A 25,311-nucleotide genomic window follows, 5' to 3' on the forward strand; every position below is an offset into this window, starting at 1 on the left:
TGAGGATCAGAGCCAGCACCACCAGGTTGAGGAACAGCTTCTTCCCACGAGCAATGAGAATAGTGAACAACCAAATGAACTCCTCACGCTCACCTTCTAAGACTCTCAGTCACAAAACAATATTTATTTTTTAAAAGATGAATATTTGTCCTACATAGTATTGTTCGTATGTATGTGTGCTATGGTTGAATGTCTCCATGTTTTAAGGGCTGGAGAATACCATTTTGTATGCTTGTACTTGTACAATTAGATAACAAACTTAACCCTAGCTCCTGCCTAATGTCATAATTTTCCCTCCCCCAATTTAACTTTTCTACAAGCCCAAGCTCATCCTTAGACATAATTACTTTGAAACAAATAATCATGATTATTATTTTCAAAATGCTGTCCCATTGAAACTCTCATCTTCTCGCCAGGCTCATTGGCAATACAAATTTGAGTATGGCCCCCTCCTGATTCAGCCAGCTCCATATTGCTTCATGAAAGTCTCCTGGACACACCACAAAATGTGTCCCACCTCAGCCTCTGACATTGAGGATGTCTCAGTCAATACTGAGGAAATAAAAATTTGAAACTATAACAACGCTGTTGCTTTTGCAACTTCCTATGATCTATCTGCCAATCTGGTCTATAAATCCTGCTGGCAATTGCGAGGCCTGGAGTATAACTCTGTCAGAGTGATTGCACCCTTTTTTAAGTTTCTGATCTCTTCCCACTGTCTCAGTGGATGAGCCCACCATCAGATCCACTCAGAGTGCAGCTATGACATTCCTCCTGATTAGAAAAACTCCACCTCTTTTGACTCTAAAGTAGGACCTTGGAAAAGCGCATTTTAGTGGGTTTCTGTATTAAGTTTTAGAATAAACAATGAGCTAAAGTCCAAGAAATGTTGGTCAACATTTTGGAATCTTTGCTAAATGTATACTTGGATCAACATTATTATTGTAGCCAGATCTCTTCATGAAGCTGAAGTCATTTAAATCTCTGCTGTTGTCCTAACTCACACCAGTTCACCTCAACCATTTTTATTCTCCCCAGACAGTAACCCCCTTTAGCCTGACCACCCTGGCCTCTTGTAACTGCTGGTGGGCACCTCCATTGGACCAAGGTTCCAAGCATTAACAATCCCCCCCCCCCCCCACTGCACTGAAAAAGAGGCAATAAATATTAAAAGATACAATGTTAAATGGAATAACATATGCTCAAGCATTCACACTCCAACAATCTTAATTTGACAAGTTCACAACTATCTTAAAACATGAGATCCTTGAAAATATATGTAGTATTGAATTGTTTATTGCCATGGGCATAGAGGTACAATGAAAAGCATAGTTTTCGGTGCCTTCTCGGCAGCTCACATAAAAATCACCATACTCTGGTGCTACAAAAGTATTTCACAAAGACAGTAATAAAATAACATAACAAGAGTGAAACTTAATTTTAACAAATTTAAACTGAAATTAAAATTACAGCAGTTTCCCAATGGAAATCCACACTGACCATTGCTGCACACTGGTCCCTTTTCCCCATCATCAGGCTCTCCTGACAAAACTTTGACCTCCTCACTCTCCGTAAACACTGCAGCGTCCCCCCACCCTCAGCATAGTCCCTAGACAGAACCTTTCCTACACCCCCCCACCTTACTCTCAGTGTCGACCCTGCACAGAACCTGCACCTCAGTGTGGACCCCCAAATCAACACATTCTCACCCCCTACCTCAGTGTGATGCCCCAGATAGACGTCCTCATCCTCTATCTCGGTGTGGTGCCCCAGATTGACGCCCTACTTCATTCCTCAGGGGAGGTCCACTGTTGTGTTTTAACTCATTGGGGCACAGACAAACATCATGGAACAATAGCTCCCAGGAAAAATCCCAACAGCCCACTGTCATAGATATCCTTCCATCCCATTCATGATTATATGTTCTCCTGGAAGCTTCTTTGTACAATCTACGATTGTATCTGCAGTGCATTCCAGGAGTAGCCCAGTCAATATTTAAGAATTTAAAATTTTCGGTAATACTAACTTTTAAAAAAGAAATAAATAACAGCTCCCTACAATCCCCTCTACATCTGCACCTCCAATTCCCATTTCCTATTGGAAGCCCAATGATAAAGTCACATCAAAGTGATCATTTCCTTCTTGTTTGTAATTTCTACCCAAATGATCAATGCACCAAGAATATTCTTTCTCATCACTGTTGTGTCTTCCCTCATCAAAAAAGATGATGGAAGCTGAGTATTTGGATATTTTTAAAGCAGAGATGAAGGAGATGAGAAGTTCATCGATCTGCTAATAGCTGTATCTTGATTTGAATTCCGTTTCTGTGTGGCACTCTCTGAGGGGAATTTATTCGCTTAATACATGGCAATGAGATGTTGCTCCTGTTGTATATTTCTACATAATTCCATCAAAGGTTAATTGATAGATTTAAAACAATTCTTTAACCAGATTCTCAGGAGATAGCCTTATCCTTGAAAAATAAATGGATCATAATTAACGTGAAAGTAAATGGAAAGTATTTATAACCATGTAACGAGAAAGATAGAGATAAATGTGACGGAACCACAGCAGTTGGCTCTGATGACAAAACATGGCTGCCTAGAAAAAGTAAAAAAAAAACAATTAATCTCCATCAAGATCTGGAGATTGCATCACTTCACATCAGCATTAAGTTGCTGCAGTTCAAAACCAACACACCATTACATGTGCAACTTCACCACCATCTCAAGGAACATAGAATAGGACACCACAGGACAGGCCCTTTAGCCCATGATGTTGTGCCAACCTATATACACCAATCCAAAAAAAAGATCCTTCCTCCCTCAGAACCCTCTATTTTTCTTTCATCTTGTCATGTGCCTGTCTAAAAGTCTCTTAAATGCTCCTACTGTTCCAGCCTCCACCACCACTCCTAGCAATGCATTTCAGGCTCCCACAACTATCTGTGTAATAAACACCCCCAATATCTCCCTTAAACTTTCCTCTCTTTGTCAAGCAGTATCTGGGTGGGGGCAGGGAGGAATAGTCAACACTTTAGGTTTTGCCAGGTTCAAACAAGAGCTTCCCTATCAGACCCACTGCCCATTCCCAGGTCAAGGCCACATAGCTGCATGTGAAGATTTGTTATTGTGTCAGCTGCATCATCAAGAACAAAGTGGTGAGTATTCACTGCTGAGAAAGCAGAAGGGCCAAACTCTTGCTCCATCCATCAGTCAGGCACCAACTCGCACCCAGACCTCCTCCCTATATTTGTAAATGCTACCTGATTTAGTCGTACAGCATGAAACATGCCCTTCACCCGACCTTGTCCACCCTGACCAAGTTGTCCGCTCCCTATCCCTGCAAACCTTTTCTATCCAAACCTTTCTAACTTTTAAACATTGTAATTTTACCCACCTGTACCACTTCCTCTGACATCTTGTTCCACATTCCCACCACCTGTGTGTGAAAAAGTTTCCAGCCTTTCCACTCTCACCTTAAATCTGTGTCTTCTGGTTTTAAACACTACTACTCAGGAAAAGGTCCATGGCTATTCACCATATCAACTCCCTTCATGATTTTACAAACCTTCAGAAACTCCTAGCCTATCCATTCACTCCTGTAATTCAAGGCTGCCTCTCCCAGAAACATTCTCATCGCTCTTTTTCTGCTGGTGAATGAGGTTTCTTGAAGAACCCGACATCGTAGCATTCACAGTACTTCCTATAAGCAAATGGGACTAGATGCCACAAATAATGTAATGTAATGTATAGCTTGTGCTGTCCAAATACCCCATATTACAAGTCCACTGATGTGGACCTGTGGAGAGTGGGCAGCAGATACACTGCTACTCCACAGAATCCACCTGCCCAGTCCTATTGCTGACAGCTCCATACAGGCCGTTTAAGGAGTCAACGGTGTCCTGCAACTGTGGGCTCTGGGCCCAAAATGGTGGTGCCTGTCCTGGCAGCAGCCATGAGGGGTTGCAGACTCCGGGGGAGCAGTGGACCAGCACAGGGCACCAGTAAAAGGGAGAACACACCCAGTTGAGAAGGAGATGACCCCAAAGACAGTGACCATGGTGGCAGGCTCGTGAGGGGCTCTGGGGCTGAAGGACACACACAGGCGGTGAACTGTTGGCAACTTGAGGGCAAGGGACCCACACAGGCTGTGGCCCACTGGCAATGAGGTCAAAGGACTCACACCAGGCTGTTGGCTGCTGGACAGTAGTTCATGAGAACCAGGCAATGGAACCGGGATTCGAGAGGGTGCTGAGGCCAAGGAGGGCTTCTGAAGGGTCCTGGGCACTGAAGGCTTCCTCATCACGTCAGGAGTTTGGATCTGGAGCTCAGGTTGCTGATGGTTTGAACAGAAATCGAGTCTGTGTGGCCGCAGAGGCTGCGGGAGCACAGGAGGTGAATCCACGGACATTCGGTGACTCTGGGGTGGATGGGGTGGGGGGGGTGGAATTCAAGAATTTTTTTCAAAGATTTTATTGTCATGTAGTAAAACAGAAAATGTGATATTACACAAAATTCCTTTAGTCTACTTCAAGGCAACATTATTGTCAACAAATATTACCCAGTGCCCCTTAGTCAGAGAGAAGCAACACATAGTCCATCCAGAGTCACCGACTGGACGTGGATTCACCTCCTGTGCTCCCGCAGCTTCTGCAGCCACACAGACTCGATTTCTGTTCAAACCATCAGCAACTCGAGCTCCAGATCCAAACCTCTGACATAATCGGGAAGCTTCCAGCACCCTCTCGTGTCCTAGTTCCAATACCTGTTGCCCCTTCAGCCAGTCTCCAGCAGTCCGCAGCCTGGTGTGAGTCCCTTGACTCCAGTACCCCGCAGCCTGTGTGGGATACCTCACTTCGAGTCACCAAATGCCTACCACCTGTGTGTTCTTCAGCCTCAGAGTCCCTCACTGGTCAACTGTCTTGGTCACTCTCCCATGGGTCATCTCCTCTGCTTTTCCTTCTCAAATGGCAGGTCTCTCCCCCTTTTCTGGTGCACTGCACCAGTCCTCTGCTTCCCGGAGTCTGCCGATCATAGAAACTGCCATCTTGGGACTCTCTTTTGCTTTTCGTTTTCTGATTGTAAGGGGTGCTGGGCAATGCTAATGGAAAATCTTTGTATGCCTTATGGCAGACTAAAGGTAATTTTGTGTCATATTACATTTCTGACATGATATGGCAATAAATAGTGATCTAAAATGGCGGTGCTGGCCCGACGGGCCAAATGGCCTACTCCAGCTCCTATTGTCTATTGTCTATGATCTGATGCTTCTAAAACTAAGAATTGGTTGAAACTGGAAAATTGTTTTTTAAGTTAAACAATTAGATATGCTTCTCCTTTGTAAAGATTCAGCAAGAAATTGGTAATAAAATGATGCATGCTCTTGTTTTTATTTACCCTGGCCTGTTGATACTCGTGAGATTGTAATATGAACATCACATTGTGTGGTTTTAGCCAGCTGATTGGTAGATCCAAGATGGAGATGTACTTCCGAAAAACATTTGTAGATTCAAGTATAAGAGCCTGGCACTCTGGAAAAGAGCAGAAACATTCTCAATGAATTCTGTATCCATCAGACAGAGGGCTACAATGCTCAGCTGAAGATTGAGCTAAAAACATTCTCCACGAATGTCCAGGAAGGAGTCTATTGGGTGAGCAGTGAATTTTCACTGAATTCAAAAAAACACAAAAGTTTTAATAATGGGGGACCTCAGCAATCGTAAAATAAAGTGAAGCAAGAGCTTCAAAGTGCAATGGCTTTCCAGGGCCAGTGATTGGGACTGGGGTTCAAATCCCAGAGTTTGTACGTTCTCCGTGTCTGTGTGGATTTTCCTCAGGGGCTCCAGTTTCCTCCCACTGTTCAAAATGTACTGGGGGGGGTGTAGGTTAATTTTTAAAATATTTTAAGAAGATTAAGTTTTAAGAAAATACAGAATATAGGACTCAATTAATATATTATTACATTGAAATTAAAAAATAACAAGGCAAGGAGAGTCCCTCTTCTCCCAGCGCCCCCTCCCCAGAATCAAAAGAAAAGGGGACAGACAGCAAGGAATAGAGGGAGATAAAAAGAAGAAAAGAAAAAGCAACAGGAGCAAGGCTCGACTTCTCAGAGCCACAATTTTAAAAGGATTAAATTTCTAATGAGTTTACTAATTGACAAATATCAAAATAAATTAGACAATCTGGGCATTTAAGTAATCTCAATGAGGTTGCCAAATTTCAACAAACTCTATCTATTCCTAAGACTATTAGTAATCTCAAGGGGAATACAACTTTGCACTTCCATGTTCCAATGATCAATGTGAAGTAGGGAATCGGATTTCCATGTTACTGCTATACATTTTCTGGCTATTGGCAACACAATTTTAATAAATTTAGATTTACTTTTGGAGAAGTTAACCTTTTGACTGCCAAATTCCCCAGGAGAAAAATTTCTGGTCCAGAGGGAAGCCACCCCACCCCCACTCCTGCACAATTTTTATCAACACTTCCCCCAATTCTATCCAAAGGATCTTAACTTCATGCATAACCAGGTGGAATGTAAAAAGGTACCAACATCTATACTACACCTAAAACACCTGTCAGAAAATTCTGGTTTATTTTAACGTATCTTGAGGTGCAGAAAATTATAATGAATCAATCTATATCTAGAATTAAGGTAGTCATACTATCTACACGCAGATTTGACCAGCATTGTGAATCAATTATAATGCCCAAATCAGATTCCCATTGCTCCCTCGATCTATGTCATCCACATTTGATCTTGGATCAGAGCATTTATTTTAGAGATAAATTTGGTTGCATTCCCCTTTCGAATTAAAATTTCCATGTCTGAGTTCATTGGTATAACATAACATAACAATTACATATAACATAACAATTACAGCACGGAAACAGGCCATTAGGCCCTTCTAGTCCGCACCGAACCAAACACCCCTTTCTAGTCCCACCTCCCTGCACAATGACCATAACCCTCCATATTCTTCTCATCCATATACCTGCCCAACCTTTTCTTAAATAATACAATTGACTCCGCCGCCACTATTTCTCCCGGAAGATCATTCCACACGGCTACCACTCTCTGAGTAAAGAAGTTCCCCTTCATGTTACCTCTAAACCTCTGCCCCTTAATTCTTAACTCATGTCCTCTTGTTTTAATCTTTCCTCCTCTTAACGGAAATAGTCTATCCACATCCACTCTGTCTATCCCATTCATAATCTTAAATACTTCTATCAAATCCCCTCTCAACCTTCTACGCTCCAAAGAATAAAGACCTAATCTGTCCAATCTCTCCCTATACTCTAGATGCTTAAACCCAGGTAACATTCTGGTAAACCTTCTCTGCACTCTCTCCACTCTGTTTATATCCTTCCTATAATTAGGCGACCAGAACTGCACACAGAACTCCAAATTAGGCCGCACCAACGTCTTATACAATCTCAACATTACCTCCCAACTCCTATATTCCATGCAATGATTGATAAAGGCCAGCATACTAAAAGCCTTCTTCACCACCCTATTCACGTGAGTTTCTACCTTCAGGGAACGATGTACCGTTACTCCTAAATCTTTCTGCTCTTCTGTATTCCTCAATGCTCTCCCATTTACCATGTATGTCCTATTCTGATTCTTCTTACCAAAATGAAGCACCTCACACTTATCAGCATTAAATTCCATCTGCCATTTTTCAGCCCACTTTTCTAAGCAGCCCAAATCCCTCTGCAATCCTTGAAAACCTTCTTCATTATCCACTATTCCACCTATCTTAGTATCGTCTGCATATTTACTAATCCAATTCACCACCCCATCATCTAGATCATTAATGTATATAACAAACAACAATGGGCCCAATACAGATCCTTGAGGCACACCACTGGTCACCGGCCTCCAACCTGACAGACAATTATCCACTACCACCCTTTGGCCTCTCCCTTTCAGCCAATGTTCAATCCATTTGACTATCTTAAAATTTATACCTAAAGACTGCACCTTCTTAACTAACCTTCCATGTGGTACCTTATCGAAGGCCTTACTGAAGTCCATATAGACAACATCCACTGCGCTACCCTCATCCACATTCCTAGTCACCGCTTCAAAAAATTCAATCAGATTGGTCAAACATGACCTTCCTCCCACAAATCCATGTTGAGTGCTCCTGATCAGACCCTGTCTATCCAGATGTTTATAAGTACTATCTCTAAGAATTTTCTCCATTAATTTACCTACCACAGACGTCAAACTTACAGGCCGATAGTTGCCAGGCTTCCTCCTTGAACCCTTTTTAAATAACGGAACCACATGCGCAATGCGCCAATCCTCCGGCACTATCCCCATATCTAATGACATTTGGAAAATTACCGCCAGAGCCTCTGCTATTTCCTCCCTCACTTCTCTCAATGTCCTGGGGAAGATCCCGTCTGGTCCCGGAGACTTATCCACCTTTATATTCTTCAAAAGCCTTAAAACTACACCTTTTGTAAACTCTATATTCCCCATATTTACCCAATTTGCTTTTTTTATCTCACATCTCCCAATATCCTTCTCCTTAGTGAATACCGAAGAAAAGAAACTGTTCAATATCTCCCACATCTCTCTAGGCCCCACACACAGCTTCCCGCTCTGATTTTCTAAGGGACCAATTTTGTCTCTAGCTTTCCTCTTACCATTAACATATTTGTAGAACTCTTTTGGATTAGTTTTCACCCTGCTTGCCATAGTTTTCTCGTACCTTCTTTTAGCTTTCCTAATTCCTCTCTTAAGATTCCTCTTACATTCAATGTATCTTTCAAACATCTCCTTAACTCCATGCTTCTTATATCTAATGTACGCCTCCCTTTTTCTTCGAACCAAGTTTCCAATATTCCTTGAAAACCACGGCTCTCTCAAACCTTTTGCCCCTCCTTTTAACCTAACAGGAACATAAAGCTTTTGCACTCTCAAAATCTGATCTTTAAAAGACTTCCATCTCTCTACTACACCCTGCCCATAAAACAAATTGTCCCAATGCACACCCTGCAAGTCCTTTCGCATCTCCTCAAATCTAGCTTTTCCCCAATCAAAAACCTCAATCCTTGGCCCTGATTTCTCTCTTTCCATAATGACATTGAAGCTGATGGCATTATGATCACTGGACCTGAAGTGCTCGCCAACACTAACCTCCGTCACTTGACCCATCCCATTTGCCAACAGTAGATCTAACACTGCTCCTTCTCTGGTCGGCACCTCTTCATATTGTTGTAAAAAACTATCTTGCACACATTTCACAAACTCTAACCCATCCAGTCCTTTCACAGAATGTGTTTCCCAATCTATATGTGGAAAATTAAAATCTCCCATAATTACAACCCTGTGCTTATCACAAATATCTACTATCTCCCTACAGATTTGCTCCTCTAGGTCTCGGTCCCCTCCGGGTGGTCTATAGTACACCCCTACAAGTGTAACCTCTCCTTTCCTACTCCTCATTTCCACCCAAATAGCCTCCGTGGATGTGCCCTCTAATCTATCCTTCCTAGGCACCGCTGTAATATTTTCCCTGACAAGCAATGCAACACCACCTCCTCTTGCCCCTCCGACTCTATCACACCTAAAACAACGAAACCCAGGGATATTCAGTTGCCAATCACATCCCTCCTGCAACCATGTCTCACTAATCGCTACCACATCATACTTCCAAGTATCAATCCACACCTTCAGCTCATCCACCTTTTTTACAATACTCCTGGCATTAAAATATATGAATTTCAGAGATTTCCCAATTTTTAATCCCTGTTTTCCCTCATCTTTAATAACATTATTTACTTTTCCTGCCAATTGCCCTTCATCTTCTTCCAGAGCATTTCCCTTCTCTATCACCTGCCCATCCATATTCAAATACTTACTACAAACTTTCTTTGTTTGCATTCTAACCTTCTCCTTACTGCTCTGTACTATTTTGTTCCCTCCCCCCCAACCATTCTAGTTTAAAGGATTCTGAGTAGCCCTAGCAAATACCTCTGCCAGGATTCTGGTCCCCCTGGGATTTAATTCGTAACCCGTCCTTACTATACAGGTCACATCTCCCCCAAAAAAGGTCCCAGTTATCCAGAAACTTAAAACCCTGCCCCTTACTCCACCCCTTCAGCCACGTGTTAATCCTCCACCTCATTCTATTTCTATTCACACTGTCACGTGGCACAGGGAGTAATCCAGAGATTACCCCCTTTGCGGTCCTTCTTTTTAACTCCCTACCTAACTGCCTGTACTCACTTTTTAGGACCTCTTCTCTAGGACCATCCTTTCCCTCAAAAAGGATCACAATTAGACATAGCAGAAGAATGGGTTGTTAGGTCAATTATATTTTTAAGTCCCTCAAAGGACATAAATTACCTCTGTTGATCATAAATCTTCAATGCACATGCTACCATGTTGGTAGAAGATAGTCAAGATTCTATTCCCCAAAATGATGGGTATTAAATTGTTTTGAGATAGAGGTGTCTTTGAGGATAATCCCCCTTTTAATCCCACAAATTGTTTAATTTTATCCTAAGTATAAATTACATGTTTCAACAATGGGTTATTTGTTTTCCTTTTCATTAATTTATAATTCCATTTATAAATAAATTCTTCTGCCCTCTCCCCTCCTACCACATGCAAGCCAATTATAGCCCAGGAAGGAATCGCCTCATTAAAAAAAGCAGCAACAAAACAAACTTGTGCAGCTAAATAATATTTTGTAGCAGCTACTACGGTAGAGCTCCTAAAGTAATACAAACACATGCCAGAGTAGTCACAACCCAAGACTGATTTATTCAGAGTTGACAAGCTTCTTTTATATACCGTATGTCCCGATCCACAGGACCGGCAGGTTTAAATTTAGTCTTGTGAATCTCCCACACCTTTCAGCAGGAGACTCAGCAGATCAACGTGCCTTTCCTCAGCACTCACTATCTTTTGCGTGCGGTCCATTAGGTGAGTACCGCGCCGGTGACAGTTCGTGATACACCCGCTCAGCCCACTACAATTTATTAAAAATTGGTTATTTTAACCCTCCCAGTTTATAATCCCAGTTCAATTTATCCATGGAAATTCTCTAAACTATCTGACCAAAGGAACGAACATGTCTGTGTGGTTTTTCTCCAGGGGTTCTGGTTTCCTCCCAACATTTGAATCGAAGCGAGAGTGCAGGTTAATTGGGTTTAAATTGGGCAGCATGGACTCATGAGCCAAAATGGCTTTTTACTGTGCTTTATGTCTAAATTGAAACTTAAATTTGACCCAGTAGCCAATAAAAGGAAGGGAAGCTTTAGAGAAGCAGCAACTGAGGAATGGCCATTGGGAGAGGCCAGTGTAAGGCTTTGGCTTAAGTGCCTTCAGAAGAAGTGGTGCAGAGTTGGCTGTGACAGCAGTCTGAAACATGGCTTCTGTAAGAAGGCACAGGTATGAGCAGGTGAGGCCAGATTAGGTTTTTTCTAATAGCAGACTGGCTCTGTGGCTCAGAAGAGAAGGTTAGAGAGGAAGCAAGCAACAGTGATAGGGGATTCATTGGTCAGGGGAACAGACAGATTCTGTAGGAAGAATGGTATGTTGCATCCCAGGGGCCAGGGTCAGAGATGTCTCTGATCAAGTTCATGGCATTCTTGGGAGAGATGGTGAGCAAGCAGTCGTGGCCAACTTTGGTACCAATAACATAGATTGGAAAAGGGATGAGATGCTGAACAGTGAATGTCGAGAGTTAGGAAGGAAGCTAAAAAGGAGGACCTCAAGGTAGTAATCTTTAGATGTGCCATGTGCCAGTGAGGGCAGAAACAGGAAGTTGTGGCAGATAAATGCATGGCTGAAGAGTTAGTGCAGGAGATAGAGTTCAGATTTGTGGACCATTGGGATCTTTCTGGGGAAGGAATGATCTGTACAAAAGGGACAAGCTGCACCTGAACTGGAGAGAGACCAATATCCTTGTGAGCAGGTTTGTTAGAGTTGTTGTAAAGAGTTTAAACTGGCTATCCAGGGGATCGAAATCAGAGTGCTGGGGTTAGATGATGGAGCAGTTGGTGGAAAGGTCTGTGTAGTGAGACTGTGAGGAAGGTCAAATGCAGTCAGCTGGATGGGTTGAAATGTGTATCCTTTAATGCAAGGTATAAAGAACAAGGGTGATGAACAGAGAATGAATCATTATAACATGGAATGGACAATATCGCCAATACAGAGACATGGCCTGCTGCAACTTCAGGGCTTCAGCTGTTTCAGAAGGGATAGAGAGGGAGGTAAAAGGAGTGGCGCTGCTAATCAGGGATAGTATATCACAGCTGCAGAAAGGGAGGACATTGTGAAATGTTCACTACTGAGTCAGTGTGGATGGAAATCAGAACAGGAATGGTGTGATAATTCTATTGGAAGTATTCTAGAGGTTCCAGGCCACTAAAGAGTGGAAGATTTTTGACCTGTGCTTTCCCTCCTCAAGAATTCAGAATGGTGCAAAATCACAGGGTTTTTGTGATCAGAAATTTTAACTTCTCTAATAATGTCGAGCATCCCCAAAGAACAAAAAGTTCAGATGGGGCAGAATTTGTCAGGTGTGTCCCATGATTCCTGACACAGCATGTGGACAAATCAACGAGAGGAGATGCCATACTGGTCAGGTGGCAGACGTCTCGATGGGAGAGCATTTCAGAAACAGTGACCATAAACAGGCATACTATTTAAAATGGGGAGAAAATTGAACATTGAAAATACCCAGATGTAAAGGGACTTGGAAGTCCTCATGCAGGAAAGCATGAAGGTAAACTTATATGTTGAGTCACTGGTGAAAATGGCAAATGTGATGCTGGCGTTCATTTCAAGAGGAATAGAATTCAAGAGCAGGGATGTGATGTTGAGGCTTTAGAAGGCACTGGTAAGAACTCACATGGAGTATTGTGAGTTGTTTTGGGCTCCTCATTCAAGAAAAGATCTGTTGATGTTGGAGAGGGATCAAAGGAGATTCACTCAGATGATTCTGGGAATGAAAGAGTTATCATATGAGGAGCATTTGACAGCTCGTCCTGCATTTGTTGTAATTTAGGAGAACGGGGGGGGGGGGGGGGGGGATCACGTTGAAACACTTTGAATGTTGAAAGATGTGGACAGAGTAGATGCAGAAAGGTTGTTTCCTATAGTGGGAGAGACGAGGACAAGAGGGCACAACAGGATTGAATGATATCTGCTTAGAACAGAGATGCCTAGGAATTTATTGATCCAGAAGGTGGTAAATCTGTGGAATTTTTACAACTGGCACTGGTGGAGCCCAGAGCATTGGGTGTTTTTAAGACAGAGATTGAAAGGTTCTTGATTATCTCGGGCATCAAAGGTTTTGGAGAGAAGGCTGGGCAGTGGGGCTGAGAGGGAAAATAGATCATGATTAAATGGCGAGGCAGACTCGATGGGATGAATAGGCTATTTCTGCTCCAATGTCTTATGGTCTTTTAACTCCCTGACCTTCAGCATAGCTATAGACAAATAGAGGTAGAAAAATGTAAGAGTTTAATTAGGGAAATTCTAATTACAATGTAATAAGCAGTAAATTGGGAATAAATGATCTCAGGGAAATGTAGAGGATGTGTAGGGATAACTTGCGTGGGACCCTGGATAGGCCTGTCCATTGATACAAGACGATTATGTACTTCAGGAGGACAAAGGTCAATCATTCTCCATTACATGTCAATAGTTCTGTCATGGAGAGAATTGAAAGCAAAAAGATCCTTGCTTTCTACAGACAAGTAATCCTGGACCACAACATATCCTCATTAATTAGGAAGCACATTTCCCAATGAAGTTGAGGAGTGCAAGGCTACTGGCCCCCATCTTGACAACATTGTACAGGAGAACAATTCTGAGTGTCCTGACTGGATGCATCATTCTCTGATATGGTAGCTGCAAAGCATCATACAAGAAATCAATACAAAGGATTACTTAAATAGGGCTCAATGAATTATTGAGTGAAACACAAAAGTATGCATATATAATCGACATTTCATGCCTTCTTCGAGGAAAACACAGGCGGGCGCCTGTATAAAAAGGCCGGGGGGAAAGGGAGGCAAGGGCAGGGATGGATGAGGAGGGACAGGTCAACAGACAAAAGGTGATAATTGGATATGGACAGAGGACAGAAGGGGCAAGGTGAGAATTAATCAGGGAAGGGGGTTTGTTCTGAAAATGCAGAGCTGGAGGGAAGGAGTCAAAGAGAAAGGAAAGAGAAAAGGATAGGGAAAGGGGAGAGACAAGGTGGGAGGCTAACAGAAACCAGAGAAGTCAAGGTTCCCAGATGGACTCCCTCATCCACTCCTCCCTTCCCACCAATTGCTCCCTTGGCACCTCTCCCTGTGACCACAAGAAATGCAACACAAGCCCACACCTTCTCCCTCACCACCATTTGGGGTGCCAGTCCTTCCAAGTGAAGCAATGCTTCACTTGTGAATCTGCATGTATCATCTTGAACAACCAGTGCTCCCGTTGTGGACTCCCCTACATTGGAGAGACTGGACGCAGACTGGAAGATAGCTTTGTTTAGCACCTTCACTCTGTCCGCTGCAGTAGCGAGGATCTCCCAGTGGTCAAACACTTCAATTCCCTGTCCTCAAAATGACCCAACACATGAACATTCTCCACATGATGTCCCAATCAATGTACATGTCCTCCTTCTTGGTATATACCGATTTGTCTTCTGACTCAGAGTACAAATTCCCTCCTTTGTCCTTGAGTGGCCCTATCCTCTCCCTAGCCATCCCCTTGTTTTCCATACAAGTACAAAATATCTTAGGATTTTCTTTAATCATCTTGCCAATGACCATTTTGGCCTTCCTAATGCCCTGCTAAGCTCTTTCCTGCAACCTTTATATTCCTCCAGGGCCACGTCCGATCTTAGCTTCCTGAACTTTGCATATGCTACCTTTTAAAAGAGAAAATATTTCTATGGTGGGGAAAATATAATTGTAAGGCCATCAATATAACTGACAAAGAAATACTGAAATCTCCACTGTAAAAATATCTTTACTAAACAGTGGCAAGAACATGAAAAGGAAATAGGTGAAGCAAATGGGATTGATGTTTTTAACAGGAGGCTGGGTAAGCACACGAGGAAGGAGTAACTATTTCCTATGTTCATATATCTAAGTTGTAGGGAGGCTTTAATGGAAGAAAGTCAGCAATGGAGTGAATGGGCCTCATGACTTTTGTAAGGTAAAACATCATGAGATGGGAATGTGTAGGGAGTTACCCTGTACAGGGCAGTAACAAGAAGGGGAGGTGTCCTTGTACTCCTGTTAGGTAAAACATCATGAGATGGGACCGGAGAAGGAGTCACCCAGTACTAAGGAGTAACAGAATGCATCCTTGTACTTACAAGATAAGAGAGACATTGATGGATTGAGAGGCAGGAAGCTAGCAGGGAAAGGATAGCAACAGTTTTAGTCATTGGACAAGTAATGATATGATGATGTTCTAAGCATGTATCCAAGGGTATAAAAAATCACCATTTTGCTGATAACGGCAGAATGCATTCTCCGACTAACTTTGTTAGTCGCAAGTGTTACAATCCGGTAATAAAGAACAAAGAACCCTGATTTCGACTCAGCCTGGTGTTTGTCTCACTCATTCATGAACAAAGCAGACCTAACAATTTGGTGACCCCGACGTGATGGGTGAGTGAACACTGGACGACGGTTTCTGTTTTTTCTGACAATCATCTCAGCCGGCTGATAAAAAGGTCCAGAGAAGCCTGTTTTAACAAAATTCTCTTTTTTTTTAAAAAATCTTTATGATTGTCAGTAAGAACTGGAGATCGGACAAATTAGACGACCACAATTGAAGGTCGCATGCCAGGATTGTAACACGTAAGTGATTACAGACAAGATAAAAGTCCTTAAGGTGTTTGAATGACATTTATTAAGTGCTTCGCAAGAAACTACTAGAGTTTAAAAGTCTTTATTGTGTCGTTGCAAAGTCCAATAGAGTGAGAAGGTGGTCTATAAACAATTGAGGACCTGAGTTTTCTGCCCTAAACTGGTTATTAAGAGGAGAAATCTCCCACGTGAAGGTTGGGCTTTGAAAGAAAACAAAGGTTCAGGCTTATTGGCCTCAATTGTATCTGAGAGACTGACTTATAAATGTCCGGTAGGTATGATAATGTCTGTACACTTGAGAAGTTAAGAATTTATTTCCCCAATTCGCCGTGGTGGAATACCACAGCAGACACTAGAGACCTTGAGACAACAAAAAAAGTACTCAGGGACGCCTGCCTGGTGAACAAGAACGACGACAGAAGGCTGCGACAGCTGTGTCCGGATCAGGTAGGAGATATTAATGAAAAAGTTGACAAACTCCTAAGAGACACCCAGTTTATTCGAAATACTTTTGATAAGTTAAATGAGGGTATTCCCAACACCACCAAGGAGATAAAGTTACGTAAATTCATAGATTGGTACAGGGAAACAGGACAAAAGTATAGCCCAAATATTTGGTTTTCTAGTTGTAATTTAACTTTCAGACCCCTTTGGGAAAACAGAGAGTGGAAAACGAGCAATCAGAGTATACAGGACAGTCTGAAGTCAATTGGAGGACAAGACTTCGAGACTGTTCTTTTAAAAGATATTAGTCATCCAGCTTGCAAGGGGACATTTTTAAAAGCAATTTTCGTTGACATAGATCCCCTAAACAGACAAAAACCTAAATTAAAACAGGCATTAGAAAGCGGTCCCGCAGCTATGGCTGTACAGTTGCCTGCTAAGACTTTTGACCAAGTTATTAAGGAAATTAATCAGGAATTAGAGGAGCGAAATACCAGTAATGCGGCATTGGAAAAACAAAAAATGCTCCGAAAATGTGTAGACCGCTGGAGGAAGAGGGGTTGGTTACCCGGGGGCACTGAGATGTTCCTGACAGGTGAGAGAAAAAAAAAAATTTTAAAACGTAGTGTCTTAGATAAGCTGGAAGAAACAAAACACAGAAGGGAAAGGAAAAGTGCCTGTTTCCAGTTTCCAGCCACGAAGTGTCCGGGTTTGCTCTCTCCCTCCCTCCTTTCACCCTCCCCCCTCTCTCTTCTCTCCCCCTCTCTCTCTTCTCCCCCCCCTCCTCTCTCACCCACTCCCCCTCCCAATCCCAATCTGTGGTGGTGCTGCCCTGAAATCCCCAGGTTGGGCAGGGCAGAGAAATACAATTTGGTTTTAATTTTGTGCCCACAATTCCAGCTCCGCATCAAATGGGATCCTGTTTTATCCTCTCTCCCTCCCTTTTTCCCGCACCCCCACCATTGCGGGATCAGGGCAGACATTGTGGGCTGACGTGTAGCTCACTCGAGGTGGGAGGGAAGGAAGGAGTGATAGTTCCCAGTGGTGGGAGACCCAATCTGATCCAGACCAGTGATCACAGGATGAGAACCTTTTAAAACCTTTGAAACGAAAGTGTTAATCTGAAGACTTTTCTCCCAGTGGGGCCAGTGCAAGGCATTTTCTCTCTCTATCTCTTGTGCTCTGTGTATCTGCCTCTCTATCTCTTTCTCTCGCTATGCTCTCTCTCTCTCTCTCTCTCTCTCTGGCACCCCAGATGGGACACTGGAGTCACGTCCCTTATATTCAGATATTGAGACACTGGGGTGTGACAAGAACCACGGGAATAGGGACACATCAGACGAGGTACAGGCCCCTTTAATAAAAATAGAAGGGGGAGTAATAGATGTAGAGACCCCTCTGGAGTCCAAGAAAATAGAAAAGGAGTTAGAGATACAGAAATGGAACATGAAAAAGGTTCAGGATAACATTAAAAACTTAAACAGAGATATTAATGTGCTGGGGCAGATCAGTGAGGATCAAAAAGAATTAATGGTAGGTGTATTTAAGGAAGTGGAAAAGATAACTACAACACTGTCAGGAGAAATTAAAGCTGAAGGAATGGTAATAGGAGTAAAGGACGAAAAGTGTAGTACAGATGAGGAAACGAGATACGATCCACCATGGGAGGAAAGTAAAAGGAAAAGACTCGGGAGGGAGAAAAATAGACATGCCTACCTGGACATAATTAGAACAAAAGAGAAAGATGTGAAACAACTAAACTATGGCCGAAAAGATTATCTTAGAGATGAACGTGACCAATATACCTTTGACCCTGAGACATTGGAAGCTGATAGGGACAGTGACAGTGACGAAGAAGAGTCAGAACAAGGTGGGATAAATAAATGCATGCCAAGAGTAAAGAAGGAGCAGAAATCCCCAAAATTGAGATATCAATGCCCATTACTGATCACGGGACGGGGAACTCAAAAATATGTACCCTGGTCACGAATGGACTTAGAGAGTTTAATGAAAAAACTACCTCCGTTGAGTAATGGGGCTAGTCCATGGATTTCTTGTTTTGAGCGAGAAACCTGCCAAGAACAATTAGCACTCGCAGATGTCAGAACTATCATGATAAAATTAAAGGCAGAAGGGGCCCTGAAGCAAATAGAGAAAATTGTAAGAAGCAGTAAATTGGGGGATGAAATAGAATTTAACCCACTTTGGAATAAATTTTGGGAAGCACTTAGAGAAACATTTCCTACACCCTATAGTTTGGATGCCTTGGTAACCCTTCAACTAAAGGAAGGAGAGACTGCACACGAGTATTTCACTCGAGCATGGGACTTATGGGAAACAGGGACTGGAGAAAGACCCGACCACAGCCCCTTAGGAAGGGCTCACTTTCGTAATGGGATAATAAACGGACTACCTGCTACGGTTCAAGCAAAATTAAGGGACATTGTGGGAGTAGAGACAATGTCAGAGGATTTGTGGAAAAGACACCTGACACATGCAATCAAACGACATCGTCAATCAGAGCATGCTAAGTCAGAAAGTGCGTCCCAGAAGGAGGTGGACAAAACAACCGATAAATTGGTGAGAGCCATAGAACATATAGGGGTTAAATTAGCGGCACAACAGATAGTCCCACAGGTCATGGGGCCAGTGATAAATCCGGGACCCCAAGTAAGAAATGGTTGGGAAAGACAGCTAGGTACAATGTATAGAGGGGAACATGCAGTATGCTGGTACTGCCAAAATCCTGGACACTACCAGCGGAACTGTCCGGAGGCTGGGAGAGCAAGGGGAAAAAGATTACCCTCTATGAGAGGCTATCGGGGAAGAGGAGGAAACTTAAGAGGACAAGCAAGGGGTAGGGGTGGACACATTGATGGGCCCCAGAGAATCGGGGGGTGGCAGAGTGATCAACAAGTCCAGGCACCTCAGTGTAATGACTATATTGAGGAAGGTGCTGAATTTGATTATTGAAGGTGCCCTGGAGAATCAAAAATCACGCCTCCCTGGGAGCCACCAAAAATTTGGGGGACGGTAAATGGAGAAAAAATTGAATTTATGGTTGACACAGGGGCAGCAGTTACGACAGTGATTAAAAAACCCCCAGGGAGCACATTTTCGGGCAAAACATTATCTACAATAGGATTCTCCGGGATAAGGGAAACACAGCCCTATACAGATAACATCGACATGACATTTGGACGACAAAGGGTTAAAACGCCTGTCCTGGTTGTGCCAAGTTGCCCCATTAATTTATTAGCAAGGGACATTCTTACCAAACTAGGAATAACCATACAATGTTCTGAGAAGGGCCTTCGGTTAACATACCCAGGGGATACAATAAGAAGGGGAGGACAGTTTATAGTAATGACCCCATCTAACGCTTCAGAAGTATTTTCTGGAGTCGGCTACTGTATGATGAACCAGGCCCAGGGCTGATTAAACAGTTTTTTGAGTGGAGGGCCAGTATTCCTCGGTATGGGGATTACCATTATCCACTAGATCCTATGCATGTTACATTAAACTACACCATCCACCCGGACCAGGAATATGAGGAGAGGTGGGACTCTCTAAAAGAAGGGAAGACAGAAACGATACATTGTCCATTTATCTTTGTAGGTAAGGAGGGAATAGCTGCTATGGTTGTCATGACAGAAGAACAAATGGAGTGGTTCTGCTTAGGAGTAGAAAGTGTGCCTCATGTGACCTTGGGTATTGACAAAGATCATCACGCTCGACAGCTGGGTCCGATGGTAAAGGAAGCGATAGGGTGTGAATACAGGCAGACAGAAATCCCGGGATATTCCACCTCGGAGGGAGGAAAATTTGTCAGACTGAATATTGAAGCATGGGACCAGGTAGTGAATGAGAAAGTAGAAAGAGACCGAGCCATAGAAGGAGAAAATATTGATCACAGAGACTCAGACAAATATCTTTCTAATCTGAGTCCACATATATGGACAACGGGGCCCTATGATGTGGGAGTAATAAAAGGAGAGGTATTTCTAGAATTGGCCAACCCCGGGCAGAAACCAATATGGAGAAAACAATACCGCTTGTCGCCCAGTCAGGAGGAGGGTATTAAAGGAACGATAGAAGGGTTAATGGAGTCAGGGGTTTTAAGGGCGGCACCTGACAGTATGTGGTACACGCCCATCATGCCTGTTCCCAAACCGGGTAGAAAAGACTGGAGGATGGTACACGACCTCCGGATGATTAACTTGGCTACCAAGACCATCGGGAGACCAGTCCCAGACCCATATGTAGCACTTAGGGCTCTGAGTCCGGAGCACGAATACTATACTGTCATTGATCTGGCAAACGCATTCTTCTGCTTGAATTTAGCTGAGGAATGGCAAGACTGGTTAACTTTCACTTACCAAGCACATCGGTACACATACACTAGATTACCTCAGGGTTATAAGGACAGTCCAGGACTGTTCAATCAGGCCCTTAGCGAAATCCTAATGAAATTAAAGCTCCCGGAAGATGTTACACTGATTCAGTATGTAGACGACCTACTATTAGCAGGGAAAACGCCACATGGGTGCCTGACAGGGCAGCCAAACAGGTTACTGGTTATCATGAACATATACAGGGGATGATTTTGAGGTCCCATAACAAAAAAAATGAATCTGAAACTAAGGAGACTTGTAGCAGATTGAATGACTACACAGATGAGTTTTGTGGAGGAAGAGTGCTGTACAACTGGCTCCCCGCTAACTGGGATGGTCGGTGTGCTCTAGTAACCCTTAATGCGCCAGTGCTGATTGTCAAAAGGCAGGAGGGAGACGAGGATTCCCTAGAATTGCGCCACACAGAGAGTTGGCTGTGGAGAAAAAGGAGGAGTGTTGGACTCTTGGGGCCGGGAGGAAGGAACCCTGATGGGGTATGGATTGATGCCATTGGCCAAGCCCGGAATATTCCGGACGAATTTAAATTAGCCGATGAGATTGCAGCTGGGTTTGAAAGCTTTCCTGTTTTTAGTGCAATATTTCCCATCACTGTAAATAAGAATATTAATAGGATCAACCTTATTCACTATAATGTCCAGCGCCTTGCAAATTTGACCAGGGACGTTGTTGAGGCAATACATCAACAACTGTCAGAAACTTCCCTTATGACACTTCAGAATAGGATAGCGATTGATATGGTCCTGGCAGAGAAAGGTGGAGTGTGTGCTATGTTTGGAGATCTATGCTGCACTTCTATCTCTAATAACACAGGGCCAGATGGATCACTCACTAAGGGGTTAACGAAACTTAGGGCATTGGCGAAAGAATTAAAAGCCCAGTCTGGAGTCTCCAATCCTGTTTTATCCTGGTTACAGGGAGTGTTTGGGAGATGGAGCACATTGTTAGGACAACTTTTGCTGGGTTTGTTCATTTCTGTATCAATTTTTATCACTTGTGGCTGTTGTTGTATTCCATGCATTCGAACGCTGGTCACGAGGACCATAGAGAAAGCCTTTGCTGACCGTGATGAACTGCCTCCGAAATATCAAGCTGTGCAGGCTGTGGAGCAAGACTATCTCACATTACAGGAGGCGGAGAAAGTTGCTGAGATCGATCTGGAGTCTGAAGGGGAATGTGATGGGAAGGAGGGATTGTGAATTAGATTGTTACACATATAATTTTAACCTTGCTTGTAACCCAAATATTATAACATTGATTGTAACACAAACATTATTAATCAGATTGTAGAACAAGTATTATGAATTAGATTGTAGACCATATGTTAACTTGGGAATTTACTAATGTACGGGGGGGTTAGCTAGTTTTTTGCTTGGGGGCAAATGGGATGAAACTTGTAAACGGGCAATGGGATCGGGGTGACGGATGGGGGGTGTACGCAAAGGAGGGTTGGGGGAGCCCTCGCCCACCAGCCGAACTGCCCTGTGAACAGAACCCGTATAGAGCTTGGCAATAATAGGCGAACTAATGTAACGCGGTGGTAGCATAGTCAGGGCGAGATTGTCCTCTAAAGAGGACAAAGGAGGGATTGTAAGGTAAAACATCATGAGATGGGAATGTGTAGGGAGTTACCCTGTACAGGGCAGTAACAAGAAGGGGAGGTGTCCTTGTACTCCTGTTAGGTAAAACATCATGAGATGGGACCGGAGAAGGAGTCACCCAGTACTAAGGAGTAACAGAATGCATCCTTGTACTTACAAGATAAGAGAGACATTGATGGATTGAGAGGCAGGAAGCTAGCAGGGAAAGGATAGCAACAGTTTTAGTCATTGGACAAGTAATGATATGATGATGTTCTAAGCATGTATCCAAGGGTATAAAAAATCACCATTTTGCTGATAACGGCAGAATGCATTCTCCGACTAACTTTGTTAGTCGCAAGTGTTACAATCCGGTAATAAAGAACAAAGAACCCTGATTTCGACTCAGCCTGGTGTTTGTCTCACTCATTCATGAACAAAGCAGACCTAACACTTTTCTCTGCACAATATATCTGATATAAGATTTACAATTCTCATTACGACACTAAAAGCTATTTGGGATTGAAAGGAAAATAATCAATTTCTGCCTCAATCAATTTTAAAAGAGAACTAAGTGAAGTAGTGATTTAATGGGATAATAAAAGCTAACAATGTTGGATATTTTCAGCTAATCCAAGTCTGACAACATGTACATGATAGATGTACAAGGTACAAATTATCCTTACCATTAGGCAATTTCCTCTCTGAGTAAAGTCTCCTGTGAATAGACACAATGGAATTAAAATTTTAAGCCCAAAAGAATATTTATGTATTAGTTCCATTAAACAAATACTCTCTTCTCGATACTGCTTATCCATTGCACCATGCCATCTACTTTTTTCATTCAAGAGTGAATGGAATCAGTAACTTTCCTTCTAAAGGCTGCAGAGATGGATGTCAAACAAAAATGTGAAGCCTGAGATCTTTAGTCTGACAAGAGATATGGAGAAGAACTGAAGGGGCTAAATGATACCCGGGAACCGATTGGCTGCACAACTACTGCCCCAGGGACCGAATGGCTGCACAACTACTGCCCCAGGGACTGATGGCTACATAGCTAGTCACTTTCTTTCTTATTGATACCTATTCCTGTTGTTCGTTTTTGCAATGTTGATCACAACTGGAATCATTTACTGTTTCAAATTTATACCACTGCCAGTGTTATTAATTCTTTTGAGGATGAATGACTCAATGTTTACCTGATAGCATAGTAAAGAGCAGAATGGTTGACATGTCCACTCACTCCATTTTCATCGAACGTCATCACCTGTAACAGAACAAGAATACAACATTCCAATGTGGAAGCTCGTGGGAATGAAGAGGAAACCGACAGTGTCCATAATGATGAGATGCAGGATGATCAGGTTGCAGGCAATCCTGGGGAGGGAGGCAGGTACTGGAGCACAGTAGGAGGAAGGTGATCTCATGGAGGTGTAGAAAATCATGAGGGGAATAGATCAGGTGAATGCACCGTCTTTTGCCAGAGTAGGGGAATAAAAGGACATCAGATTAAGGTGAGGGGAGAGATATTTAGTCGGAAACTGATGGGTAACCTTTTTACACAGGGTGACGAGAACAGGCTACCTGAGGAGGTAGATGAGGCAGGTACTACTACAATGTTTCAGAAACATTTGGACAGATACAAGGATCGGATAGGTTTGGAGGGCTATGAGCTAAACATAGGCTTGGTGAAACATTTTTACCCAAGGACAAGCTTCTGACTGCATAACCTATCTCCGTCTCTCAGAATTTTATACACTTCTCCATCAGATCTCACCTCAGCCTCCAAAACTAAGCAATTCAACTTTCCCCAATCTCTCTTAATAGCTCTAATACAGGCAGCATCCCAGTAATTCCCTTATGTACCTTTTCCAAAGCCTCCACATCCTTCCTGTAATAGTGGCATCCAGCAGTGCAGCGCTATCTCTGCAACACTACATCCTCATGTTTATACTGAACTCCCTGAGTATGCCTTCTTTACCACCCTGCCAACATGCGTGACCTCTTTCTGGGAGCTTTGGACTTGGATCCCAGATCTCTCTGCACATCAACACTGTTAAGGATCCTGCCATTAACTTTATTTCTCCTTACACATGACTTCCCAAATTGCAGTATCTCACAGTTGCATGGTTTAAAGTCCACAGCTCTTGCTTGCTTGGATTAAACTTGCAATTTCCCATCCAAGATTCCTTCTATTGTCACGTAATAATACATAAAAATGTAATATATATGATACACTTCAACTTTTGCCTGCCACAAGGCAAAGATTCTAACAAGAGGAGCAAAAGAGCCGCTTCAGAGACATTGTGTCTGTGGATTTGCCTCCAACATTCCCTCCAGCCACACAGACTCCTATTCAAAACATTGGCAACTCGAACTCCAGATCCAAACCTTTAATCAAGATGCCTTCAGCACCCGAGGCCATTCAGGAGCCCCTCTTACCTCAGCACCTTCTGGAATCCCAGTCCCAATACCTAATTCCATGAGCTAGTCTCCAACAGCCTGCATGGGTCCTTTGCCACTGAGCCCCTTGATGTTCCACTGCCATGGTTACTTTCTCTTCACATTGACACCACTGCCAAGGAAGCACATCAACATCACTATTTCCTCTGAAGCTCAAGGAAATTTGGCATTGATTAGAGGCGTCTCCTCTGCTTCTCCTTCTAATCAAGAGGTGTTCTCCCCATTTCTGGTGCCTTGCATCAGTCCACTGCTTTCCTGGAGTCCACAACTCCTCATGGTTCACTGCCCTGCACAGGCACTGCCATCTTGGACATAAATCTCCATGTTTACAGGATTTTAAAAACACTCCATTGGTTCCTTTAATAGGCTGTTTAAAGCCTGTAAAGAACCGGCAGCATCAGGACCAGGCAGTAAGACTCTGCTGAGCACTGCTGTGTCTCCACTCCCCATTCTTCTTGAGCACCACCAGTCACAGCGATGCTGTTACAGTGACTCCAGAGGGGCCACCATTCTCCCTCCTCCCAAGGATGTTTATCGGTCTCATTACTTCTC

General features: G+C 43.1%; 1 protein-coding gene across 1 annotated transcript in view; it reads right to left on the bottom strand.

Annotated features, from left to right (window-relative positions):
- Positions 1-1,280: 1,280 nt before the first annotated feature.
- pigl (phosphatidylinositol glycan anchor biosynthesis, class L) overlaps positions 1,281-25,311 on the bottom strand; it is a 32,066-nt gene continuing 8,035 nt past the window's right edge. Inside the window, exons 4-7 of the mRNA XM_069911251.1 lie at positions 23,496-23,563; positions 22,983-23,014; positions 5,400-5,533; positions 1,281-2,601 (exon numbers count right to left, since the gene is read on the bottom strand). Coding sequence (XP_069767352.1) covers positions 2,497-2,601; positions 5,400-5,533; positions 22,983-23,014; positions 23,496-23,563 — 339 coding nt within the window. The 3' untranslated portion in view covers positions 1,281-2,496. The remainder of the gene's footprint in view (positions 2,602-5,399; positions 5,534-22,982; positions 23,015-23,495; positions 23,564-25,311) is intronic.

The sequence above is a fragment of the Narcine bancroftii genome, chromosome 14 (assembly GCF_036971445.1).
Source record: "Narcine bancroftii isolate sNarBan1 chromosome 14, sNarBan1.hap1, whole genome shotgun sequence".
NCBI classification, from domain to species: domain Eukaryota; kingdom Metazoa; phylum Chordata; class Chondrichthyes; order Torpediniformes; family Narcinidae; genus Narcine; species Narcine bancroftii.